Here is a 25,807-nt window from a genome sequence, read left to right on the forward strand (position 1 = left end):
AATCTATTTTCCCAGTTATTATAAGAATGTCAATCTTCCAACAAAATTAAAGTACATAGCAGATTTGGGTACCAATTCTTTGGGAATCATATAGCTAGCTCACTATGTTTGAAAATGAACTGAGATTCTGAATAAAGAGCATAGATATGCTGCAAAGATCATAGGTGGACTTAGAGTAAGATATTACTCACTTTTCTAGCTGTTGTGGAAATCTGTCAAAAGACAGAATTTTTAAGTCACAAAAAGAAGGATTAGGGTTGAATCCTTCCTCTGTTGTTCCTAAAGGTAACCTAGGCAAAGTATTTTAGGCCACGGGTAGAAAATCCACAGCCTTAAGGCCACACGTGGCCTTCTAGGTCCTCAAGTGTGGCTTATTAACTGAATCAAAATTTTACAGAACAAATCATTTTATACTTATTAATACTTTTGCCTTTTTATTTTATTTTAAAAATGAATGTATTTAAAATACCAAAGAATAAAATACATTTCAACAAAATAGTCCTCCCAGATTGACCAGCACAATTATAACATTAGTAAGCTGTAAGAGCTAAACGGATGGCAGCTCTGATCGTGATTTAGTTCTAAATTCCCCTGCCTGACTGGCACCACTACTGCATGAGGCTGGTTGGCGAGAGTTTGCGGGGTTTAGTACATCAGTCTGTTACCAGATATTGACAGGGGTGCGCTGTTTCTTACTGGTATTTTAGCTGAGCTCTGAAGACGAGTAGTGGGGAAAAGTAAAAAGATGAGGGAAGTAAAGTGAAGAACATTCCATTCTATATAGAAGGAATGGCTTGTATGAAGTCCTGGACATGAGCAGGAGCAGATGCATTGTAGGAAGTGAAAGATCAGTGCAGATGGAGGGCAGTATGCCAACAAGAAGTGGCAAGAAAGGAAACCAGAAAAAGAGATAAGGGCAAGGTGGTAAGAAGAGTAAAACAGGAAGAGAGCTCGGAGTAAGTGATGGTAATGAAAATGAGATGCAGTAAGAACACTGGTTAGTAGCAGGAGTAACTCAAATTAGACGTGAGAATGGATTGGAAAAAGCTAGCACAAATGAGAATGGAAATAAATAGATTTAAAGGCCACATAGAATATAGATTCTGCATTGCATGATTAACTCGATGGGAGGAAGCAATAAATAATCAAGAATGACCATGACCCTAGCTTCTGGCTTAAGAATGTGGAGATGAGAAGGGAAGGAAAAGAGATGTCACTCACTGAGCTGGATGGATAGCACTGAGAGAAATTGGAGAGGAGGAAATAATGAATTCAGTTGTGAACACCTGAGTTTGAAATGCCTAGGAGACATCTCAGTAGAGTTGCAGGCAGTTGAATTTATGGATCTGAACTGAAGCTATCACTTTGAAAGCAAAATAATGGCTGGGTGCTGTGGCTTATGCCTGTAATCCTAGCACTCTGGGAGGCCAGCACGGGTGGATCACCTGAGCTCACAAGTTTGGGACTAGCCAGAGCCAGAGCAAGACCTCATCTCTAAAAAAAAAAAAAAAAAAATAGCCGGGCGTTGTGGGAGCCTGTAGTCCCAGCTATTAAGGAGACTGAGGCAAGAGAATCGCTTGAGCCAAGAGTTAACAAAAAGGGAACAGTTGAATGTTTGCAGAGAACAAGAAATATTAGCAATAAATACAGTTGAAATAGAAGAAAGAACTGACCAAGACAAAGAAAAGTTGAAAGGCAGTATCTACCTACAAGACTGTGGGTTTTGTTTTTTCCCAGTTGGATTTGGCAACCTGGAAACAAGTACAAAAAAAAAAAAAAAGAAAAGAAAAAGCCCTACTTTACTTTCATGAGTATTGAAGTTCTATCTGAATAATGTACAAACATGCTGAAGATAGAATTGGCAAACTTTTTCTATAAAGGGTTGGACAGTAAATATTTTAGGCTTCGCAGATAAGTGATCTCTGCTTTAACTCCTCACCTCTGCCACTGTGGTGCAAAAACAGCCATAGACAATATGTATGTAAATGGGAATAGCTATGTATTTATAAAAACAGGTGCCAGCGGGCGGCGCCTGTGGCTCAGTGAGTAGGGCGCCGGCCTCATATGCCGAGGGTGGCGGGTTCGGACCCAGCCCCGGCCAAACCGCAACAGAAAAATAGCCGGGCGTTGTGGCGGGCCCCTGTAGTCCCAGCTGCTCGGGAGGCTGAGGCAAGAGAATCACGTAAGCCCAAGAGTTAGAGGTTGCTGTGAGCTGTGATGCCACAGCACTCTACCGAGGGCCATAAAGTGAGACTCTGTCTCTACAAAAAAAAAAAAAAAAAACAGGTGGCAGGCTGGATCCAACTTGTGGGGCTGTAATTTACCAACACCTGGCTTAAAAGAAAGTAGTAAAGATAAAAGAATAGACTGATATCAGGCAAATCAATAGGCTTGAACTTTGAAGAGGCCAAAATGAAATTTTATGGCATGAACAAACCAAAACACATGTCAGAATTAATACAGTCTATAAACCAAACCTTTGAGCCTATTTCGCAAACATCAATAGGATCATTATCTCCACAGCAGTTTGTGCTCTTATCTTTTCGATGGGGATCTTCCCAAGTCTAAAAAACAACCAAACAAAAAGAATAAAAAAATAAAAGAGGTAGAAATATAGGTTAATATTGCAATGTATCTTAATCTTTCTACATAATTCAAGTTTCACAGATAGCCATAAGCCAAAGAACAAAGTCTCAGAAATTGCATAGACTCAAGGCCAACATGACAGTGTGCTCCTAAGTATCGTAATAATTAAAAGAATGATTGTATTTCCTCCCTTTGTCTCTCCTGTGTCATATAATCGCATCTGAAGGTGGGTGGTATTTACAGACATGTTCTCCTTCCAAGTTTAGTTAGTGACTAAATCCACACATTCACTTTTATGAGTTCCAGTGAGGACGCTACCATCATCCTTGCCCTTGTGTCCACATTTCCGCTGATGCCTAAGCTGTGGCTTCCATTGTTTACTGCTTTCTTTGACACGGTAACAGTACTGGGGTACATGAATGATTTATAAATTTTTGAAAAGATACCTAACCTGACTGGAGAAATTCTAATTAAAATGGCTGGGTGCTCGTAGCTCAGTGGTTAGGGTGCCGGCCACATGCACTGGGGCTGGTGGGTTGGAACCCAGCCCAGGGCCTGCTAAACCAAAAAATAGCTGAGCATTGTGGTGGGTGCCTATAGTCCCAGCTTTCAGGGAGGCTGAGGCAAGAAAATCTTGCCTTCAAACTCTTGAGTTCAAGAGTTTGAAGTTGTTGTGAGCTATGACACCACAGTATTTTACAGAGGGTGACAAAGTGAGACTCTGTCTCAATAAAAAATAAAATACAAATTAAAATTACAATGAGACACGTGTTTAAAAATCTGATAATCCTCAATACTAGTAAAGATGTGGAACACAGTGTATGTTGTACCAGATAGGTAAGTTTTTAATCTCTCCCCCTTTCTAGGTTTCTAATGCCCTTTACATCTTTTTATGATACATGTACCCATCACTTAGCTTCCACTTATTCGTAAGAACACGTGGTGTTTGTTTCTCCATTGCTGAGATACTTAGGATAATATTCTCCAGTTCCATTCAAGTTGCCATAAATGACATTATTTTAATCTTCTTTTAGGGCTGAGTTGTACTCCATGGTCTATATACACCACATTTTCTTTATGTACTTATCAACTGATGAGCACTTAGGTTGATGCTACATCTTTGCATTTATGAACTGTGCTCATATAAACATTCAGGTAAAGGTATTTTTGATATAATGGCTTCTTTTCCTTTTGGTAGATGCCCAGAAGGAGGACTGTTGCCTTGAATGGCAGGCCTGCTTTTAGTTCCTTAAAAAAATCTCTACAAAGTTTTGGGGGTTTTTTTCCAATAGAGGTTGTACTAATTTCCAGTCTTACCAACAGTGTTATAAACATTTCTTTTTCACCACCATATCATGCCAACAGTGGCCATTTGGACAGGTATAAAGCCGTATCTTATTGTGGCTTTAATTTCCATTTCCCTGATGATTAGTGATGCAGAGCATTTTTTGTGTCTGTTGCCATTTGCTTATCTTCTTTTGAAAAAACTTTTATACATGTCTTTTGCTGACTTTGTAATGGGGTTAGTGTTCTGTTCTTGCTAATTTGAGTCACTTGTAGATTTTGGATAGCCCCCTTTTGCCAGATGTTTCCAATAGCTTGGAAATATTTTCTCCCATTCTGTAGATGTATATTTACTGTTATTTCCTTTGCAGTACTTAAGTTTTAATTTTAATTAAGTTCCATTTACTTTTGTTGTTGCTATATTTGCCTTTGGAGTTTTAGTCGAAAATTCCTTGCCTAAACCAATGTGTAGAAGAGATTTTCTGATCGTTTCTTACAGAACTTTTATGATTTCAGGTCTTACATTTAGGTTTCATCCATCTTGAGTTTTGCATATGGCAAGAGATAGGGGTAGGATTTAATTCTTCTGCATGTAGCTATCTGATTTTTCCAGCACTGTTTATTGAATAAGTCATCCTTTCCCCAGTGTATGTTTTTGTCCACAAGTTCTATATTAAGTTCCATTAGTATACCACTACAACACTGCTTTAGTTACGATAGCCTTGTAGTATATTTGAAGTCAGGTAATGTTATGCTTCCATATTTATTCTTTTTCTTAAGATTGCTTTGGTTATTCATTCTACTGAACAGTTTCAGTAGAATGGATGCCAGTTCTTTGTAGGTCTGGAAGAATTCAGCTGTGAATCTGTCCAGCCTAGGACTTTCTTTGTTGTTGGGAGATTTTTTATTACTGTTTCAATCTTGCTACTCATTATTGGTCTGTTCAGGATTTCTACTTCTTCCTGATTCAGGCTTGAGAGGCTGTGTGTTTCTAAGAATTTATCTACTTCCTCTGGGACTCAGGCACCCTCTAACTTTTTAAACAGGGGGCCAATTCACTGTCCCTCAGACCATTGGAGGGCTGGACTATAGTTAAAAAAACACAAACTATGAACAAATTCCTATGCACACTGCACATATCTTATTTTGAAGTAAAAAAAACAAAACGGGAAGAAATACAATCACACCGCCTCATGTGGCCCACGGGCCGCAGTTTGAGGATCCCTGCCTAGGTTTTTTAGTTTGTGTGTATAGAGGTTTTCACAGTCAGAGATGATACTTTATATTTCTGTAGTGTCAGTTATAATGTCTTCTTTTTCATTTCTGCTGGAGCTTACTGGACTCCATTCTCTTTTATTCTTGATTAACCTAGCTATTGATTTATTGATATTGTTTATATTTTCAAAGAATCAAACTTTTGATTTTTTATTGTTTTCTGTTTTCATTTCTTTTAGTTCTGTTCTAAGCTTTGTTATTTCTTTCTGCTAGCTTTGGGTTTGATTTATTCTTCTTGTTCTAGTTCCATGAAGTATGACATTAGGTTGTTAATTTGTGATCTGTCTTTTTAATTTAAGTATTTAAGGCTATGAGCTTTCCCCTTACCACCGCTTTTCCTGTATCCCATAGATTTTAAAAGCTTGTGTTGCCTTTTTCAAATTGAAAAATTGTTTTGTTTTCATCAATAACTCAAGGATTGTTCAGCAACAGGTTCTTTAATTTCCATGTATTTTTGTAGTTTTGAGAGTTCCTCCTAGAATTGATTTCTAGTTTTATTTCACTTTAGCCTGAGAAGATATATGGTATGATTTCAATTCTTTTAGGGAAGAATTGTTTTGTGGCCTCATACATGATCTATCATGATCTCTTGTGCTGATGAGAAAATTGCATATTCTGCAGTTTATAGAATGTTCTATAAATGTGTGTTAGGTCCTTTTGTTCTAGAGCCCCATTTAAATCTAATGTTTCTTAGTTGATCTTTTGCCTCCATAATCTGTCTAGTTCTGCCACTGGAGTGTGAAGTCCCCACCTAATATGATGTTGCCATTTTTTCTTTACATCTAACTGTTTTATTATTATTATTGATAAAGCCATTATTAATATTGGGAGCTCCTGTGTTAGAGCCATATACATATATATATAAAAATATATATTTATATATACACATTTTTTTTTTTAGAGACAGTCTCAGTTTGTCACCCTTGGTAGAGTGCCGTGGCATCACAGCTCACAACAACCTCCAGGTCTTGTGCTTAGGCAATTCTCTTGCTTCAGTCTCCCTAGTAGTTGGCGCCTGCCACAATGCCCAGCTATTTTTTTTGTTGTTGTTGTTCCAGCTTTGCCCAGGGTCGGGTTTGAATCCAGCACCCTTGGTATATGGGGCTGGCGCCCTACCCACTGAGCCTAAAGGCATATATATTTAGGATTGTTTCTTCTTGCTGAACTGATCTCTTTATCATTAATATCATCTTTGTCTTTTCTTACCATTGTTGATTTAAAGTCTATTTTATCTGATATCAGAATAGTTTAATCCTGCTTGCTTTCTGCAGGGTTCCAAATTCCTTGGAAATTGACTTCTGTCAAAATATTTCTCCTTGATCTGTTCCACATCTTCTTTCCAAGGAATCTCTGGTAGGTTCTGGCACTTAATCCCTCAGAATCACACCAGGGCTATGCTTTTATATGTGTGTGTATTTTAATCAAAACTTTCCTTCTTCCTAAGATGACCCGGCAACTGATATCTCTAGTCAGCCATCTTGCCTGCTTCCTCATAAACTTATTTTTGATCTAGCCTAAAACAAACAGTTTTCATCCTCATGCAGGTTTTTGAGATCATTACCTTACTCTATAAATATTAACTGATCTATCTGTAATCACCATGTTCTAGTCCTTAAGTCTCCTCAAAAGTATTGAATTTTACTAAGTTGTATATACAAGTGGTTCTTGATAATTCCTTCCTGATGAGGCAGGATTCCTATCACCAGCTCAAAGGAAGTAAGATCTACTCAACCACACCTATACTTTCCCAGCTTCAATTTGGAGTAAGAGCCTCTACCAATGTTTTTACCAGTAGCAGCTAACATTAGTAGCAACAGTGTCATCACCACTGAGCTAATATTACTAAGAACTCACTATGAAGCTGAACCCTTTGCTTCGATCAACTCATTCAATACTTACAATACATTTGTGGGGTGGGTAAGTATGATCATACAGGTGAACAAACAGGCCTAGAGAGATTATTATGTATGGCAGGTTACCAAAGCTAGTAAGTAGTGCTATCTGATATTCTGTTGGGGGTCAATAAGCCAAATTTATGATGAAGTTAAAAATAAACACATCGGTTTTACATTAAAACTGAAGAAATCTTGAATTTAAAGTGATTTTAGTCTCTTAATATTTTCCTGACAGGCATTCTAAATATTCACTGAGACATAACACTAGAACAATCTATATATGTGGTAATTTGAATAAATTACGGGAAGACAAAGATGATTTTTGCCCAGCCAACCTCAAACTTTGAGGAAGGCATTATTAGGCACATGGGCAAAGTTATTAAGGTTAACATCTAGGAAGCTGAAGATCTGATAAAGACAGCACCCTGATGAATCACAAGCTAAGTGGAGAGTATTCCACTGCTTAAAAGTTCTTCTAAGCACAGTTTGTTTTGTAGTTCCTCTGAACAAATTTCCTGCTTTTACAAGACAAATTGATGAATTACAGGAGAATAACAAAATACAATGCTCATGTATGCCTAGGAAACAAATGGGATACATATTAACAAAGCATTGATTAATTTATTCAATTCACAAATATTTATTGATCACCAACTCTGTGTTAGGCCCTAAGGCAGGCAAGTGGAATATATCAGTGAGCAAAAGAGACAGAATCCTTGCCCATATAAAGTCTGTGTTCCAGCTGGAGGAAAATAACAATAAAGAAATAAACATAATAAATAACTAAATTATATAGTAAATTACAAATTGGTGGTGGTTATGGAAAAGGAAAATAAATGAAGTATGGGGGGAATGGGAGTACAGGAGGCAGGGTTAAATGTTTTAAAGGGAGTGTGGCAGATATCATGAAATTGATCTATGAACAAACACTTACTGAGATAAGCCATGTGCTCACCTTCCAGGGAGATAAATGGTAAATGTGAAAGCCTGAGGCAAGAGTGTGCTTGGAGTACAAGAGTGCCAGTGTGAGAGGAAAAAGAGGGGAAGAAGGAATGGGAGGGAGAAAAAGGGGAAGAAGAGGGGGAGTGAGAAGGAAGAGCTGGAGACAAGATCAAACAGGTAAATAGAGCCAGAGGCTCTATGAACAGGCTCATTCTCTCTGACAATCAAGCAAAACAGTATTAGGTAGGAATCACCCCCTCCCACAGCAACTGGCATGATTTCAATGTTTTCAAAATATCATTCAATTTAGTTATTTTTGTTTTCTAAATAAGTAACTTAAATGCAATCAATGGTTTCCCCACCCCCCAAAGACTAAACACCACACAAACACACACACCCAAGATTAGTTTGGGTTTAAAAAGATGGTAAAGATCTCTGGTTAAAAATGGCAGAGACAATGCAGGTCAATTTCCTCTCCCTCTCTTCCACCCTAGCCATACTGGCCTCCTTTCTGGGATTCAACCCACCCCACCCCCCTGCCGCCCTCCGACCTTAGCACCTTGACACTTGCTGCTCTTGTTGGACTGTTCTTCCTCTCACAACCATACTCTATGGTCCCTGGCTCCCTGGGGGTCCCTCTCCTCACATACCTCCTTCTCACTGAGGCTACCTCCCTATACAACAAAGTACAACAATCCTAATACACCCCAGCCCCATTCCCTGTTTTATTTTTCTTACTACCACTTCACATTTTACTTGGGATTTATTTTGTTTATTGCTGGTTTACCTGCCTAGAATAAAAGTTCCAGAGGAATATTTACTTTTATCACTGCTTTATCTCTAGTACTAGAGATACAAGAACACCTGGCAAATATCAGGCCGTCAATAAATTGTGCTGAATGAATGAACAGTTCTATGAAGGGCTGGTGTGGACATGATGGAAGTGAGAAACACTGAAGAAATTGTGGCAGAATAGAAGTGAGAAAGGAGGAACATTGCAAAATCAAGAATCAAGCAGAGGATGGATCATGCTAAGCTGAAAAGCAATGTTAAGAAGTTATGTTTCATCCCCCCGGAGACCATTAAATAGGGTTCATCCCTTTAGGAATAAGAAAATTTCTTTAAAGATTCTCTTACAGGAAAAGCATTCACAGATTTATATTTTTAAAATATCACTTTGGATGCTGAATGGAGTATGAAACTTAGGTAGGCAACAGTGAATGCAGGCTGATGGGTGAATTAAGAGACTGCTACAGTCAAATTCCTTTAGAGTAACAGAGGAGCTACTGCACCCAACAGACGCCTGTATTTTACTGTGTATAATACTTAGGTTTTTGCATACTGACATTTTTGGTCCAAACTTTAAGAAAAAAAAAATCTTTCATTGTAATTTTTTAATTCAAATTCTTATCTGTTTATATTTAGGTCCTTTTTGTGTGTATTACAAAGGAATTCTGTAGAAGTATCAGCCAAGTGGAGACACTGCTACTTAAACAGTATTCCCCTGCTAGATTGCCAGTTTCCATCTCAAGCGTATGAAAAGAAGTATGTTGCTCTTTCTTGGCTGAAAATGCTTTTGTTGCAAGTTCATCATAACTTCAATAAAACCAATTACCATATTCCATGGTATTATTTTGTATACAAATATCATTACTGCTTCTACAGTTATACTTTTAATGCATAAGTATAAATAAAAGAATTAAAAATATTTATGTAGATGTGGAATTGGTACTAACCATATATAAGGCACATCCTTGTATTTCTCTCAAAAATTTGGGTGAAAAAGTGTGCATTATACACAGCAAAATACAGTTACTTGTACCCTAATAGAAGAGAATACTGTGTAAAAATTCAAACATATCCAGCAGAACACAAAAAAATTGGCAGGGGTCTAAACAGAAAACTACAGAAGTTTCTTTGTTTTTCCCTCTATTCCTTACCTCTTTTCCTTACTATCAAAAAGTTCGGTTTTTTTATTTCTTCTACAATAAAAGAATTAGTAGATTAGCAGTACCTACTATGCTACATTGTAACTAGTAGCTTAGTTGATCACCCCAGACTATAAAAAATCATAGACAATAAAAGTGATAAGAATTATTACATTTTGCATTATTCTAATGCAAGTAACTCACCCACCTTCAACACCACCATATGCAGTGTATATTTTAGATTCTGCATCTTACAGATGAAGAAAGTGAGGCACAGAAAGACAAAGTATCTTGCCCAGGACATTACTAGAAAGCAGCAACTTGGCTCCTACACCCACTTAGGATGCTGCCTTCCTTGATCTTCTATCTGTATTTCATCTGCCTTTGTACACTCGACACCTAACACACCACCTAGCACAGAAATCCTTAATAAGTGTTTAAAGAAATAAACACACGGACTTTAGTTTGTGCTCTACCTGCTCTACTTTGTCTCTATTTTTGTCTGTCTCTAACTCAATGGCTTCTTTGACCTTCCCCTCATCCACACATCTTCTCCTCACACTGTATTCCCTAAGCTTTACAGAACTTTTTTTTAACCTTTCACTGTTGGGTCAAACAGAATGTCTATTTAGGTACCTGGAGAGTCAGATAGCCTGCTTTCAAGGTTTCAACAGGCATTCTCATTCTTACTCATCATTTTAGAAGGGCCCATTTTAACCAAGAATGTATCCATGTGGGTGGTCTAAATGCAACAAAGACAGCCTTACTCTTTAGAAATCAATCTTTTTTTCTTTTCTTGTGAGTATGGTCAGCTGCTTTTTTATGCTATACAAAGCAAGACTTCCTTTTCAAACATTTCCCCAATTGCATCTTAAAATTTTGTGGAAAATATTAAAATTAATAAATAATTAATTTTCCTGATAGATGGATGACCTAACAGTTTTTATAAACACAAAGGCAGATGGTCCTCTATGTTCCCAAAACTTAGGCTTTTGATTCAGCATTTTTTGAGTTTTACTCACTACAAAATCAAGTTGCTAACTCAGTTCACAATGAATTCTGGAAAAGGCATTTATAATTTAAAAGATTCATCTGTTAAAGTTTAAAAAATAAAATTCATGCTATCATGTTATCAATGTGTATAAAAGAATAACTTGTCATATTTAAAGAAATGACTGCAGATAAAAGCATTGCTTAAAAATTTTTCACTGACACAACAGCAAAGACTAGAAAGAGAATTGCATTCAAAATGTCAAATGTGTATGTTGTACGTGCCTAACTCCAGGAACTTGAGTATAGATATATATATGGTTTAAAATAAAATTTATTGATACAATAAAACTCCACATTAAAAAATTTCAAATTTACAAATCTCTCAAACTGACATGTTCTCAGAACCAATTTAAATTCAAGTAGTTCACAGAATTTATAAGGCAATTTTTTTCAGAAGACAGGAAAGTTTTACCATTGTAACAAAAATGATACCTGAGGGAGGGCACCATAATTCCATATATAACCTTTGTGAGGGAAAATATTCGCCACATAGCGCAGCTTGCCGTTTTTTACATCTTGTTTAATGGGATTCAATGGCTCCTTGGTGGCAATCTAAGCAAATAATAGGGGAAAGAAAGGGAGAGGACGATGAGAAATGAATACTCTTATATCCAATCCTATATCCAATTTTTTAAATCTGCCATTTCTAGACCAAATATTCAATATTCCAAGTTAATTATCAAAAATGTTTTAAAGTAAGCCAGCTCTTATTACTAATTTATAGTACTGTGTAAAACAAAGTGTGTGGAAAGGAAACATTCTACAGTAGAACCTCGGTAAGGTGACCACCGAAGGGACTATAACGAACTCATAAACATACGGAGGTCAACATAAGGAACTCGACCCATTGTACTGATACGTACATGTGGTACATGTCCAGTCAGTGAAAATTAGGTCAACTTATGGAGATGGTCAATGTAGGGAAGTGGTCAACTATGGAGGTTCTATTGCATTTTCAACATTAAGCCCTTATCAGATGTATTGCTTGCAAATACAAATATCAAGCTTTGGAGTTTGATGTAATCCTATTTGTCTATCCTTGCTTTTGTTACTTGCTCTTTTGGGGTCAAATCCAAAAAATTATTGCCCAGAGCAGAGTTGTGTGGTTCTCCCTCAGGTTTCCTTTTAGCAACTTCATAGTTTCTGTTCTTACATTTAAGTCTTTGATTCATTCTGAGTTGATTTTTATATATGAGATAAGGATCCAGTTTCTTCCTTCTGCATGTAACTATCCAGCTTTCCCACACCATTTACTGAAGAAACTATCCTTTTCCCATTGTATACTCTTGGCACTTTGTCAAGAATCCACTGACCCAATGTGCTTACGTTCCTTGGGGGCTTTCTGCTGTTTCACTGGATGATGCATCAATGTATCTGGGTTTTTTGTTTGTTTTTGCCAGTATGGTTGAGAATCTCTTCTCCAAAATGCTTAGGTTCAGAAGTGTTCTGATTTCATACTTTTTTTGGATTTTGAGATATTTGTATTTTATGTTCACCAGTTAAGCATCCCAAATTTGAAAATCCAAAATCTGAACCACTCCAAGGATCATTTCCTTTGAGTATCAGCTCAGCATTCAAAATTTTTCAGATTTTGGAGCATTTCAGGTGGGATGCTGGACTTGTCCATGCTATTTCAGTTGTTGCAGCTTGGCAGAATTGTTTGAAAACCAAGTGGTGTGACGCCTTCACCTTTTGCTCTTTTTGCTCATGACTGCCTTGGCTATTTGAGGTTATTGGTGGTTCCACATAAATTTAGGTTTGCTTTTTCTTGTTTAACTTTTTTTGTTTTGTTTTTCTTTACTGTGTATGTGACTTTTGGGGGGGTGTGCATGGTTTTTTTCTGGATTATTTTTTCTACTTCCATAAAAAATTACATTGGAATTTTGATAGGGATTGCAATGAATTATAGATCACTTTGGGTTGTATGAACAATTTAACAATAGTAATTTTTACAATCTATAAACATCATATGTCTTTCAATTTACTTGTGTCATCTTCAATTTCTTTCATAAACATTTTATAGTTTTTAGTGCATAAGTCTTTTACCTCCTTGGTTAAATATATTCCCAAGTATTTTAATTTTTTTTAGTCATTATTATAAATGAAATTATTCTCTTTGATTTCTTTTCTGATAGTTTGTTCTTAGGGTATAGAATCACTGTTTCTTGAGATTTTGTGTCCTGCAAATTTATCATACTCATTTGTCAGTTCTAATATTTTTTGGTGGAGTTTTTAGGGTTTTCTATGTGCAAGACCATGTCATCAGCAAGCAGTGACAGTTTCCCTTCTTTCTTTTCTATTTGGATACCTTTCCTTTCCTTTCTCTTGCCTAATTGTTCCTTTGTTCTTTTTTTTTTTTTGACAGAGTCTCACTCTGTTGCCCTGGGTAGAGTGCTGGGGAATCATAGCTCACAACAACCTCAAACTCCTGGGCTCAAGCGATCTTCTTGCCTTAGGTTTTCTATTTTTAGTAGAGAAGGAGTTTCCCTTGCTCATCTTGGTCTTGAACTCCTGAGTTCAAGCAATTCACTTGCCTTGGGCCTCCCAGAGTGCTAGGATTACAGATGTGAGCCACCGGACCCCGCCTGCCTAATTGTTATGGCTATGACTTCCAGTACTATGTTGAATAGAAATGACAAGAGTAGAAATCTTTATCTTGTTACGGGTCTCAAAAGAAAGCTTTTTAATTTTTCATTATTGTGTATATGGAAAGAATCTTTACATTAACTTTATTATAAGACTGAGAGTAACAGAAAGCTTGAGATTACTAAGAAAAAGTTGATTGATCTTTATCCATTTTCCATCTTAATAATTTTATTATTTGTGTTAGAAATGGTGTGCATAAAACAATAGAGTACCTAAATAAACAATACAAACTCCTCCCTTCACTGTAGTTGACCACTTCCCTACACTGACCACTTCCTTAAGTTGACCTAATTTTCACAGACTGAACATGCACCTCATGCAGGAATCACTAATGTAAGTCTAATTCCTTACGTTGACCAGCTCTGTATGGTGACCAGTTTGTTACAGTCCCTTGGGTAGTGAACTTACAGAGGTTCTCTAATACACACACACACACACACACATATATAATTCAAACTCTCTCTATATATAAAAACTCAAACAACTCAGCAACAACAAAAAACCTAATTAAAAATGGGGAAAGGACCTGAATAGACACTTGTCAAAGAACACATACAAATGGCAAGATACATGAAGAAATGCTCCAATTCAATAATTTAGGGAAATGCAAATTAAAATCACAATGAGATCGCTCACACCTGTCAGAATGGTTATCACTGAAAAGGCAACAGATAGCTGGTGTTGGCAAGGGATGTGAAGAAAATGGAATCCTGTACGCTGTTGGTGGAATGCAAATTAGCACAGCCATTATGAAAAACTGTACTGAGGTTCCTCCAACTGAAAATAGATTTTTATAATTTTTATAATCACACTTCTGAATATTTATCCCAAAGATTTCAAATCAGTTTATCAAGGAGATGTTGGCATCCCCATGTTCTCTGCAACACTATTCACAATAGCCAACTTATACTACATATAATCAACCTAAGTGCCCATCAATAGAGGACTGGATAAAGAAAATTATGGCCTAGGTACACAATGAAACACTGACCTTCTCTCCCTTTCAACAACATGAACAGAATGGGAACATTCTGCTAAGTGAAATACGTCAGTCACAGAAAGGCAGATACTGCATGTTCTCACTGACATGTGGAATCTAAAAACTCAAACTCACTGAAGCAGAGTAGAATCATGTTAACAGAGGACGGTGGGAGGAATATGGAGATGACGGCCAAAGGACACAAAGTCTCAGATAGGAGGAATAACTTTGTTGACTTAGTGCACAGCTTGATGAATATACCTAATAGTGTCTTGCACATTTCAAAATCGCTGAGAGTAAATTTCCAATGTTCTCACCCCCAAAATAAGTCTTGGAAATAAGAGATATGTTAGTTGCCTTGATTTAATTACTTTACATTGTATTCATAATATCACTTTGTACCTCATAAATATACATAACTATAAATTGTCAATTTATACAATAATCACCAAAAACCATTCTCATATTTCAAAGTTGCTTTTTAAATCAAACATATTCACACTGCTATTCATAAAGAAAAGCTATCTATGCTTAAAGTGAACAAAAAAAAACCTGAAGCAATATTGAATGAAAAAATGCTGCTTAAATTATGTAGAATCTCACAGATTTTTGGACCTTAACCCTGAGTTGGAGACCAGCAAGAGTAAAGAAAGATTGTACCTAACACAAGGCCCAAAGAAGAATCAATTATCTTTACCTTTTCTTACTAACAAGCTAACAAAAAATGCTGCCAGGACCAGATTAAAGTACTTACAATTCTCCAAATATAAATTCTGAGAAACACACACGTGCGTAACAGTTCCTCATTTAAGTACTTGACATAATACTTGCCATCATAACCAAAGTTGTAGGAGGCTTATTAAATAACTAAACAAAGTGACATAAATTAAATTTCATTAGAACTATGTAGAATCTTGCCTAACTGAAGAAAGAACAATAAAATTACAAAAAACAAAAGAGAAGTTCATGATAGGTACATGTTTCCTGGAAAAAAAAAAACTAACCAGAGGAATAGCACATACTCTCAGTGCCTATGAATTCAGTTAACCAAGAAAATGCTGTCATGCCTGGCACAGTAAAATTTAGAAGAGAATTAAGTCTTTAGAAATTAAAATTGCCTTCAGCCCCAAATAAATGTTTCAACTGTATCTATGAACTAAATACATCTTAGAATCTATTTAAGTAAACCTTGAAAATACTTGCCATTTTCAAAGAAAGGAGAGACAGAGAAAATTAAATAAATACGGGTATAACAAACTAGAGAGGCAAAGCTGAAAAACACTCTTTGAAGTGTATACTCACCTTCAAATATTTTTCTCGACTATCCCAAATTCAAAATATTATCCCAAACAACTTGAAACAAAGTTTTTGTGTCATAATTATTAATTCAACTTTGTATTAATAGGATATAGCCATACCTCCATTTTAGCATTTGTCCACCGAGGTACTTCTACAACCATATTAAACAAATTCTGTGGTTTAAAAAAAAAAGAGAGGGAGAACATATACAAAATTTTACCTTTTATTTTTTCATTTATCTGCTTTACAAAAATGTTTTAGGTTTACCTCCCACAAAAAAATGTTTAGAGTCTATATCATACATCGACCTGAGCCTTACGTTTCTTCTAAAAATGAGAATCGTTTAAAACAGAGAATTTAAGCTACCATGTCACTTGAGCATGACTGCACACTGTTAGAGGTTACAACATGTCTGGAAACACCTTTGCAGTCTAGTGACAGATCTAGAACAAAGTCAGGAAATGTGTTTGGATTTTTATTTTCCAACTTCCTCACTTACAAATGAGAGACCAGCTCCCTCATTTTGAGGATTCAGTCTCATATTCCTAATCTGCAAAGTGTGATAATCTCTGCCCCACTCCCCATATAAGGATGTTAGGAAGATCAATTGTATAATTTCAATGAAAATACACCAAAATTATGAAGTAAAATATTTAAAAAATTTAAATCCAAGTTGTGATCACAATGTAAAACTAAGGATGACTTATAAAGAGACTAAACTTTGTAAACTTAGCTTGCACATCTAGTGATTTCAGATTCCTTAAAGAAAAGGAACATTGCTTATTTTTTTAAATTCTGAACTCCTGTAGAATGCTTGAATAAAAGGAGACTCTAGATCAATGGTAAGTAAAAATAATGTCCCACAGTTTGCCTTACAAAGAGAAAGTCTTAAGGTAAAAGCTGATTTGCATGCCATCTGACATCAGTAACTAACAATTTATCATGGATAAGGGATGCTTTAAAACAGTGTACTCCAACTTCAGCCATGGACCGGGGCTAACCTGCAAACTGTTATTTGATCATGGAAAAACATTTATAGCAATGTGAAGGAGTAATTTTTTACAACTGTTGAATCTAATAACCCAACATTGGAACTTGCATTACACTTTTATAATAATTCATTTTGAATGATTTTTTTAAAAAGTTATCAGTTCATGACAGAGTAGGAAAAAACAAACCAAAAAATTCATCCACCATCCCACATATCAAAATCACCTGGCCAGCTTTAACCAATAAAGAAAAAAATAACATAAAAAGATTCACAGAGCCCCACCTCTTACTTATTGAATTCAAATGCTCTGGGTGGAGCCAGGGCATTGCTTATTTTTAAAAATCTCTCTTAAGTAATTTTAACCTGCAGCCAAAGTTGGTTTAAAGCATTGCTAAACAATATCATTGGGCGTTCCATAGTGAAACATGGAATGCTATTAATTCAAATAATACCATTTGCACAGTTAAATGTAAATATATACTGACCCATAAAGTAATCATGTTTTTATTAAGTTTTTCTAGATAATACCAAAAGTTACAAATGGCAAAACCACAAACCCATAATGAGATAAACAAAGCTAAGAATGAATTCTCAAAAATTGCTCCTTAGAAGTATGTCTCAATCCTATCTTAGCAACCTTCTACACAGCTCTGCTGTTATGTTTCATTTTCTATGCTCTTTTATGAGGTACCCCTGCACCTGTTTAAATACGTGTGAAGTAGCTGTTAAAAAGAAAAACCAAAGTAAATGGCAGATGTTCACATCATTTATTCATCCAATGCCTGTGGATGAATGCTCAGAGGTGACAGAGAAGACCAAGCTCATGACAGTCATTTACACAATGACACCTACCAAAACCACTCGCAGAGATTTGAATTAGGCAGAAAGAACAACAGATGAAGTTGAATTGTAAGTCAGCAAATCACACTCTTCCAGACTGCCTTTTTTCTCTCCAGCTAAAATCCATTTGGCCCATAATTTTTTAAAGCTAATATTAGTCTGGCTTTCCTAAGGTTATTGTTAATGATAACCCAACAGTAGTCTGCCAAAAATTTTTAGAAAATTGAAAAGAAAAGGGGGCATAATCAAACCAGAAGGTTGTAAACATGGCAGTCACAGAACTCATCCTTTAGTCCTTTTCTTTCCCTCCATTTTCGCCTTGTACTTTTGTTGCAGAAATCAAACAAATAAATAACATGTATTAAAAATATCTGTGCAGTATGTTTTATTAGTTTATTAAGTAGGAGATGTTCCATCTCCTGAAGTAATAAGTTTGACAGTTGATATCCCTGACATTTCACTTTGACATTTCTTGCTTTTTTGTGTTGTTGTTGGGTTTTTTTTCTTTCTCTCTTTTTTTATTCTGAAGGTACATCTTAATTCTTTCAAATGCACTTTTTGGCTTGTGATTACCTTCCAAATTTTTTTTAGAGCAATTTTTGTGAAACCATGGATAAGTCAAATGCACATGGAACCAGTGCAGCACAGATATCTCAAAATACCAATAAGTTGTTTGGGGAGGATGTGGCTAAAGAATGCACAATATGTGGATGGTTTGAGAAGTTCTCATCTGGTGATTTTAGCCTTGACAATTAACCACGTGGATGGTCTGAGACGTACGTGGATAATGAAGAGCTGAAAGCTGTAGTGGAAGCGAATCACTCTCAACCTACACATGAATCAGCAGCAAGGTTTGACGTTACTGTTTCAACAATATCAGACTCTTTGAAACAAATCACCAAGGTAAAGAAGCTGGATAGGCGGGTTCTGCATGAATTAAGTGTAAGAAAAGAAATCGTCTCAAAGTTTGCCTTTCTTTGCAGTCATGACTTTAAGGCAAACCATCTCTACAGTGTATTGTTATGTGTGATGAGAAATGGATTCTTTTTGAAAATCACAAAAATTTGGCACAATGGTTGGATAAAGAGGAAGTGCTGAAACATAGTCCAAAATCAAATATTTATCAAAAAGAGCTAATGGTGTCTGCCTGGAGGTCACCAGTGCTGATATTATCCACCACAGCTCCAGGAACCTGGTCGCTGGATTACAGCAGATGTCTACTGAAACCAACTGGGTAACATGATGAGGATGCTTATGATTGAGCAGCTGAGGTTAGTAGTCAACAGAGACTCTTGCAAGAAAACGCTGTTGCCCAAACTACAGAAGCTGGACTTAGAAACTCTCTGTCCTCCATTATATTCAGCAGACCTGGCACCAACTGACTACCGCTTCTTCTAGGCTTTGCACCACTTCTTTTTTTTTTTTTTTTTTTTTACTTTTTGGCCAGGGCTGGGTTTGAACCTGCCACCTCCGGCATATGGGACCGGCGCCCTACTCCTTGACCGACAGGCACTGCCCTTTGCACCACTTCTTGCAAGGAAAAATACTCAATCCTCAGCATGCTGTGGAAAAACCTTTTGCAATTTCATCTCCACTTGCTCTCCAGACTTCTTCACAGCTGGCATGCATAAGTTACTGTTAAAATGGCAAAACTGTGTCAACAGCTTAGATGACACTTTGATTCATTGTACTGCCTCTTGTTTGAGATATGAAAACTAAATTTTTAATTTGAAATTGGACATTTCAGATTTAATGACCTAATATATACATGGGTTAAAAACCAGGAAGAAATCCCCCTTTTTTCCTCTCAAACTTTCCAATAAACTCAAATAAGATAGTCTTCAACATATAAACTGTGTTCTAAAAATTACTTGTAATTTGATTGTCTGGACTCAGAAAATGTTTTTCCCATTAAAACAGCTGTTTCAGGTTCACACACAAAATCCCTAAGGACCTATAAAGCCGTGAGTCCCTAAATGTCCACTCAATATCTAGAGCAGCAGTTCTTGAACTTCATGTTCAGGGTACACCTAGGACACTTGGCAAACATGTGGATTTAACCTGCCCTGTAAAGCAGGGGCCAGGGATCTCAATTTTTAACAAGCATTCCAAGTGGTTCCAGTGGAGATGGTTCAGGACCATTTTGACAAACATCAGTTTAGAAAAATAAAAGAGGGAGAATAGGCAAAGACTGTGGAAATTAAAAGTCCCCAATAGCTATGTCTGGAAGTGGATTCAAAGGCTGGGGTTGTGAGTTTCAGCTGAGACAGAGAATAGATGGAAAGAAGGCTAGAAAGCCAAAAGGCGGCAAGAAGGGGGCAGGAAAACTTGCTTGGCATCAGCAAGAGGACATGTGTAGCAACAAATGAAATGACAGACATCAATCAAATGTGCTGGTCTTACGACAAGAACTATTAAAGGTTTGACAGCCACATATTTAAAAGGTATTTTTAGAATATATGTATTTGTCATGATATAACCCTGATAACAATACCCACCAGTTATCTCTTTACATTTCCCTATTGCATTTTTATAGCACTGGATGTTTAGCATATAGTTGTTGTAACTGTTTCTCCTCCTCGATTCTCAAAGACTGCTGCTCCTGGATTATAAAACATCCTCTCAAACCATCTTCTCACACAATAACAACAACAACAACAATAGAAAGATGAACTAATCAATTTTCATGAAGTACTTTTACTTTAGACCATCTATGTAAATAACTATGATAAATAACCTGCTACTAAAATCTAGATTCCTGTCTAGATTCCTACTAAAATCTAGATTCCTGTCCTAATTCTCTCAGGTTTTTCACTTAAAAAGGAAATAGTAATGAAGTACCTAACACAGTCACATTCATGCAGACAGAAAGCAGAATCGTGGTCACCAGGGGACTGGAAGAGGAAGGGAATGGGAAGTTGTTCTTCAAGGTACACAGTTTCGGTTTGGGATTATGAAAAAGTTCTGGAGATGAAGAGTGGTGATCACTGCACAGTGATGTGAAAGTACTTAATGCCCCTAAACTGTACAATTTAAAAAGATTAAAATGGTAAATCTTACGTTATGAATATTTTACCACAATAAAAAAAATTAAAGGGTGATGTCTGCTCTAGCTGCCTTAAAGAAACCTTAGAAGAAGAAAAACATCAGAATGTACATGAAACTCTAGCAGGGGGAAAATTTAAAAGCCTTTTACAAATGCAAACTATCATTAAGGTCTTTAACATACAATATAAAAGTGATTCAAAAATATAAAACTTTTAGATATACCTCATATTCATCATTCCGTGCTTTCTTTGTAGGAATGCCATTTTCCTATAAAAGAAAAGATGGTATTTATAATTGTACTATTTCATGAAAGAATACAGTTTCATTGCATAACAACAAAAAATATGACTAGTATGTTAACTTAACATTCTACTACAGAGGCTGTCCAGAAATCTGATTCAACAGAGAACCTGACAAATGCTCAGTTTTGTCCTCAGGATTTGTACCCCCAGTGAATAGAGTATCAAAGTGTTTCATAAAATAAATTATCAGAAAAGCTAACCCTTTTCAAGGATATTTTCTCAGTTTTCATTGAATAAGGAAAGGCTCTGTTCGGTCTTTAAGGAAAGAATGGCAGTTTCTAGTGATTACACTTAAAGCAGTCATTTCATTATTGAAATGAAGCTCCAGGGAGCATGACTAACAAGCCATGAAAGTGCTCAGCTGCACCTCCTGCCTGTGAATTCCACCAAGGTGTTATTACTATGTCTCCAAGCACTTTTAAGTTAAAACAGATTCGTGGTGGGCTGGGAAAAAAAAGTATGCCATTCACAAATGCTCAATCGTTAAGTGTAACATTTATGCCCAAAATCACTACTAATGAAGGAAATAAATAAAGAGAAAATAAATATCTGCCCTGAAACATCATTTTTGTTCCTAATATACCACATTCCAAACCATAAAGTGCAAGAGTTCTAATCATTACAGGCTGGGAACTAGGGAAAGCTACTTAGAACCACAGGGTGCACTAATCTCCATTCTCTCAGAATTCACTGGCATGTCTTATTATACTTTGCCCTACATTATCCTCAATTTTGCCTAATCCTAAATCTCATATTCCTCAAAACACATCCTTCCTTAGACAATGTTATGCCCACTGATATGTTTCTAGCTCACTTTTTGTTCCACCTCCACCACCCTACTACACAGTTCTCAAATACAGCTTTATTATGATTATTGTTATGATACAGAGATTTGTTATGGTATAATCCTGATAATAATATCCACCAGTTAGCTCTTTACATTTCCCTGTTGTATTTTTATAGCACTTAATGTTATCTTATTAACCTGTTTGATGGTTTCTGTCTCCTCCAACTGAGCGGGAACTACATCTGTCTTATTCACCACTACACCCCCAGTGCCTGTAACAATCAGGTTCATAATAAAAATGCAATGATAGAGGCAATCTACAACAAACCTACAGCCAAATTATACTGAATGGCATAAACCTGAAAGCATTTCCACTCAGATCTGGAACAAGACAAGAACGCCCACTATCATTACTGCTATTCAGCATAGTGCTGGAAGTCCTAGCCAGTGCAATCAGACAAGAGAAGAGATCAAGGCTATTCGAATGGGGACAGAGGAAGTCAAACTCTCACTTTTTGCTGATCACATGATATTATACCTAAAAACTCCACGGACTCAACTACAAAGCTCTTAGAAATGATCAAGGAATATAGAAGCATCTCAGGATACAAAATCAATATCCACAAATCAGTATCCTTCATAGATGCCAATAATAGTCAAGCTGAGAATAAAATCAAAAACACAATTCCTTTTACAGTAACTCCAAAGAAGAAATACCTGAGAATATATCTAACACAGGATATAAAGGATCTCTATAAAGAAAATATGAACTCCTGAGAAAATAAATAGTAGAAGACATTAACAAATGGAAGAGCATACCATGCTTGTGGCTGGGAGAATCAACATCGTTAAAATGTCCATACTACCCAAACTGATATACAGATTTAATGCAAACCCTATCAAAATACTGATGTCATACTTTGAAGAACTTGAAAAAATAGTACTTTGTTTCATATGGAACCAGAAAAACTCCCAAATAGGCAATACAATTTTTAGAAATAAAAACAAATCTGGAGGCATCACATTACCATACTATAAGTCTATAGTGATCGAAACAGCATGGTACTTGCACAAAAACAGAAGATGTAGATATATGGAACAGAACAGAGAACCCAGAGACAAACCCAGCCACCTATTGCCATCTGATCTTTGATAAACCAAATAAAAGCATGCACTGCAGAAAAGAATCCCTATTTAATAAATTGTGCTGGAAAAATGATTCCATGTAGAAGTCTGAAATTGAACTCACACCTCTCACCATTGACAAAAATTGACTCTGGCCAGATAAAAGACTTAAATTTAAGACATGAAACAATAAAAACTCTAGAAAAGAGTGTGGGGAAAACACTTGACAAAATTGGCTTAGGAAAAGATTTTATGAAAAAGCCCCATTGGCACTTACAGCAACATCAAAAACAAATAAATGGGACACGATCAAGCTAAAAAGATTCTGCACAGCTAAGGGTACCACAACTAAAGCAAACAGTCTTTAGAATGGGAGGAAATATTTGCATCTTATGAATCTGACAAAGCCTTGCTAACTAGAATTTACAGAGAACGCAAATTCATCAACAAAAGCAAACAACCCCATTTATAAGTGGGCAAGAGACTTGAACAGAAACTTCTCTAAAGATGACAATGGCAAAAAAACAAATGAAAAAATGCTCATTGTCCCTAATCATCAGAGAAATGCAAATTAAAACGACTCTGAGATATCACCTAACTCCAGTGAGATTTAAGACACATCACAAAGTCCCAAATCTGCAGATGCTGGCATGGATGTGGAGAGACAGGAACACTTCTACACTGCTGGGTGCGATTACAAACTAATATAACCTCTATGGAAAGAAGTATGGAGAATCCTCAAAGAACTAAAGGTCAACCTTCCATTTGACCTCACAATTCCATTACTAGGTATCTACTCAGAAAAACAAAAATCATTTTACCACAAAGACATTTGCACTGGGATGTTTACTGCAACTCAATTCACAATTGCCAATACATGGAAACAAACCAAATGCCCATCAACCAAGGGATGGATAAAGAAACTGTGTATATGTATACCATAAGAGAAGATGGAGACTTTATATCTTTTGTGTTTACTTGGATGAAGTTGAGACATTCTTTTTAGTAAAGTATCTCAAGAATTGAAAAAAAAGTATCCAATGTACTCAATACTAATATGAAACCAATATATAAATAACTACATGCTCACACAAAAGATAAAACACAAATATAGTCTAGCAAGGGGGAGGGGAGAGAAAGAAGAGGGGACAGAGGAAGAGGGAAGGAGACTGACAGGAGGAAGGGGGCCATTTGGCAGGATTTAACCTAAGGTGCACAATGGGAGGGTGTTCACATGGCCTGGGTGAAGGACTCAACTACAACTTGAATTTAACTTAGAAGTGAAAACAATGTAACCTACACATTTGTACCCTCGTATTAATTTGAAATAAAAAATTATTAGCATAAAAATGCAACGATTATTTATTTTTTAAATGAACAAATGAATTAACGTACTTTTGGCTGGAAGCAAGGAGAGGTGTTGGAAGACATCAAATACTTAGGTTTGATAGTCCACTGGCCAAACAAAACATGGACACGTGTACACACACATACACACACACTCCTCTCTCAGAGATACACACAGTAACAAAGTTCTTTCTGCCAGTTTGGTTTCTTTTTCTCTCCAGATTATACGACCTTTGTCCTGTAGCTGAACACTTAAAAGTAATGAGCTGGAGGCTTTACTCAAGAGAAGTAAAGAATACACGCTCTGCCTTTAGAGCACCTGAATTCAATCCCACCTCCACAACAGACTGGATTTGTAACCATGGGCAACACACTTGACCTCATTAACAAAGTGAGGGTAATAACACTAGTTACAGAAGGACTGAGATAATGTGCGTCAAGCCCTGAGCCCGGAGCCTGGCTAAGCCCACAGGCACCTGATACACCCTTGCTGTTATTGTCCCTATTGCCATCACTATGGTCAGTCCCCTACTCTGAAGGGCTGCAAGGCAGCAAAGATCCCACTTCAACTTTCCATAACCTCTGTATGATGTGATTATATTCAGCCTCTGAGGGGAAGTTAACACCAAGGACCTTGGTCCAAGGTCAAACCATCCTCACCTATGAAGCAGCTTTCTCACTTTTCCACTGGCCTCTGCCCTCTGCCCCTACACTGATCGCCCCCCAGTACTAGAAAACGCAGTCCCATCAACCAGCCCCATATGATACCAACCAGGTAGTCCCGCTTATTTACCTAACAATTGTCCACCCTTAACAAATCTTATCATTCAAAAACTTGGATTTTAAGGATGTAACTTCCACTTTGATATGAGCCTGAATAATCTGCTACCAAAAGTGTTCTCTTACAAACTTACCAAGAAAGATCTGAAAATATCCCAATGATTCAGAGGCCCAAATCAATGATTCTGATGCTACAGCAGTTCTACTTAACTGGTATCTTTTACACACTGACAACTATCAAATGATTTTAAGGTCTAAGAGAATAATTATTGAAACACCATCACTCTTTCCCGGATTATTTTTCTAGCACCTGTTTCATAGAGTGAGTGAAGAACATGAGTTTTGTGGCTAGAAATCCTAGTTTCTGGCTCTGGCACTTAACAGATGTGTGATCTTAGACAAGTCAATAAAACGCCTTCAGACTCAGTATCATTAGAGATAACCGAAACTCATAAAGATTAAAGTAACACTTATTCACACAGTGGCTAGCAAATAGAAAATAATCCACAAATGCATTATTATTAAAAGGACACCTCTTGCTAACATCCTAAATTATTACCTTTAAGTCCTTCTAAATACTAAACCATATGGACTACAAACACTCTTTTCTCCCAAGTCCTCCTGGAAGAAACCTATTCACATACAAATTTTAATTCATAAAGGAGGCTTATGATGCTGTTTAATAATTCTTGTTTCTCCC

At 36.5% G+C, this 25,807-nt stretch overlaps 1 protein-coding gene across 2 annotated transcripts in view; it reads right to left on the bottom strand.

The window, feature by feature from the left end:
* The window catches only part of PPA2 (inorganic pyrophosphatase 2), a 77,550-nt gene that overhangs the window by 44,531 nt on the left and 7,212 nt on the right, over nt 1-25,807 (bottom strand). The window contains exons 3-6 of one of the 2 annotated variants that reach the window (XM_053560360.1): nt 20,989-21,033; nt 16,007-16,060; nt 11,396-11,515; nt 2,478-2,564 (exon numbers count right to left, since the gene is read on the bottom strand). In XM_053560360.1, coding sequence (XP_053416335.1) covers nt 2,478-2,564; nt 11,396-11,515; nt 16,007-16,060; nt 20,989-21,033 — 306 coding nt within the window. The remainder of the gene's footprint in view (nt 1-2,477; nt 2,565-11,395; nt 11,516-16,006; nt 16,061-20,988; nt 21,034-25,807) is intronic. The other variant, XM_053560452.1, reaches the window with a different exon arrangement.

Source organism: Nycticebus coucang, chromosome 1 (assembly GCF_027406575.1).
Source record: "Nycticebus coucang isolate mNycCou1 chromosome 1, mNycCou1.pri, whole genome shotgun sequence".
Lineage (NCBI taxonomy): Eukaryota > Metazoa > Chordata > Mammalia > Primates > Lorisidae > Nycticebus > Nycticebus coucang.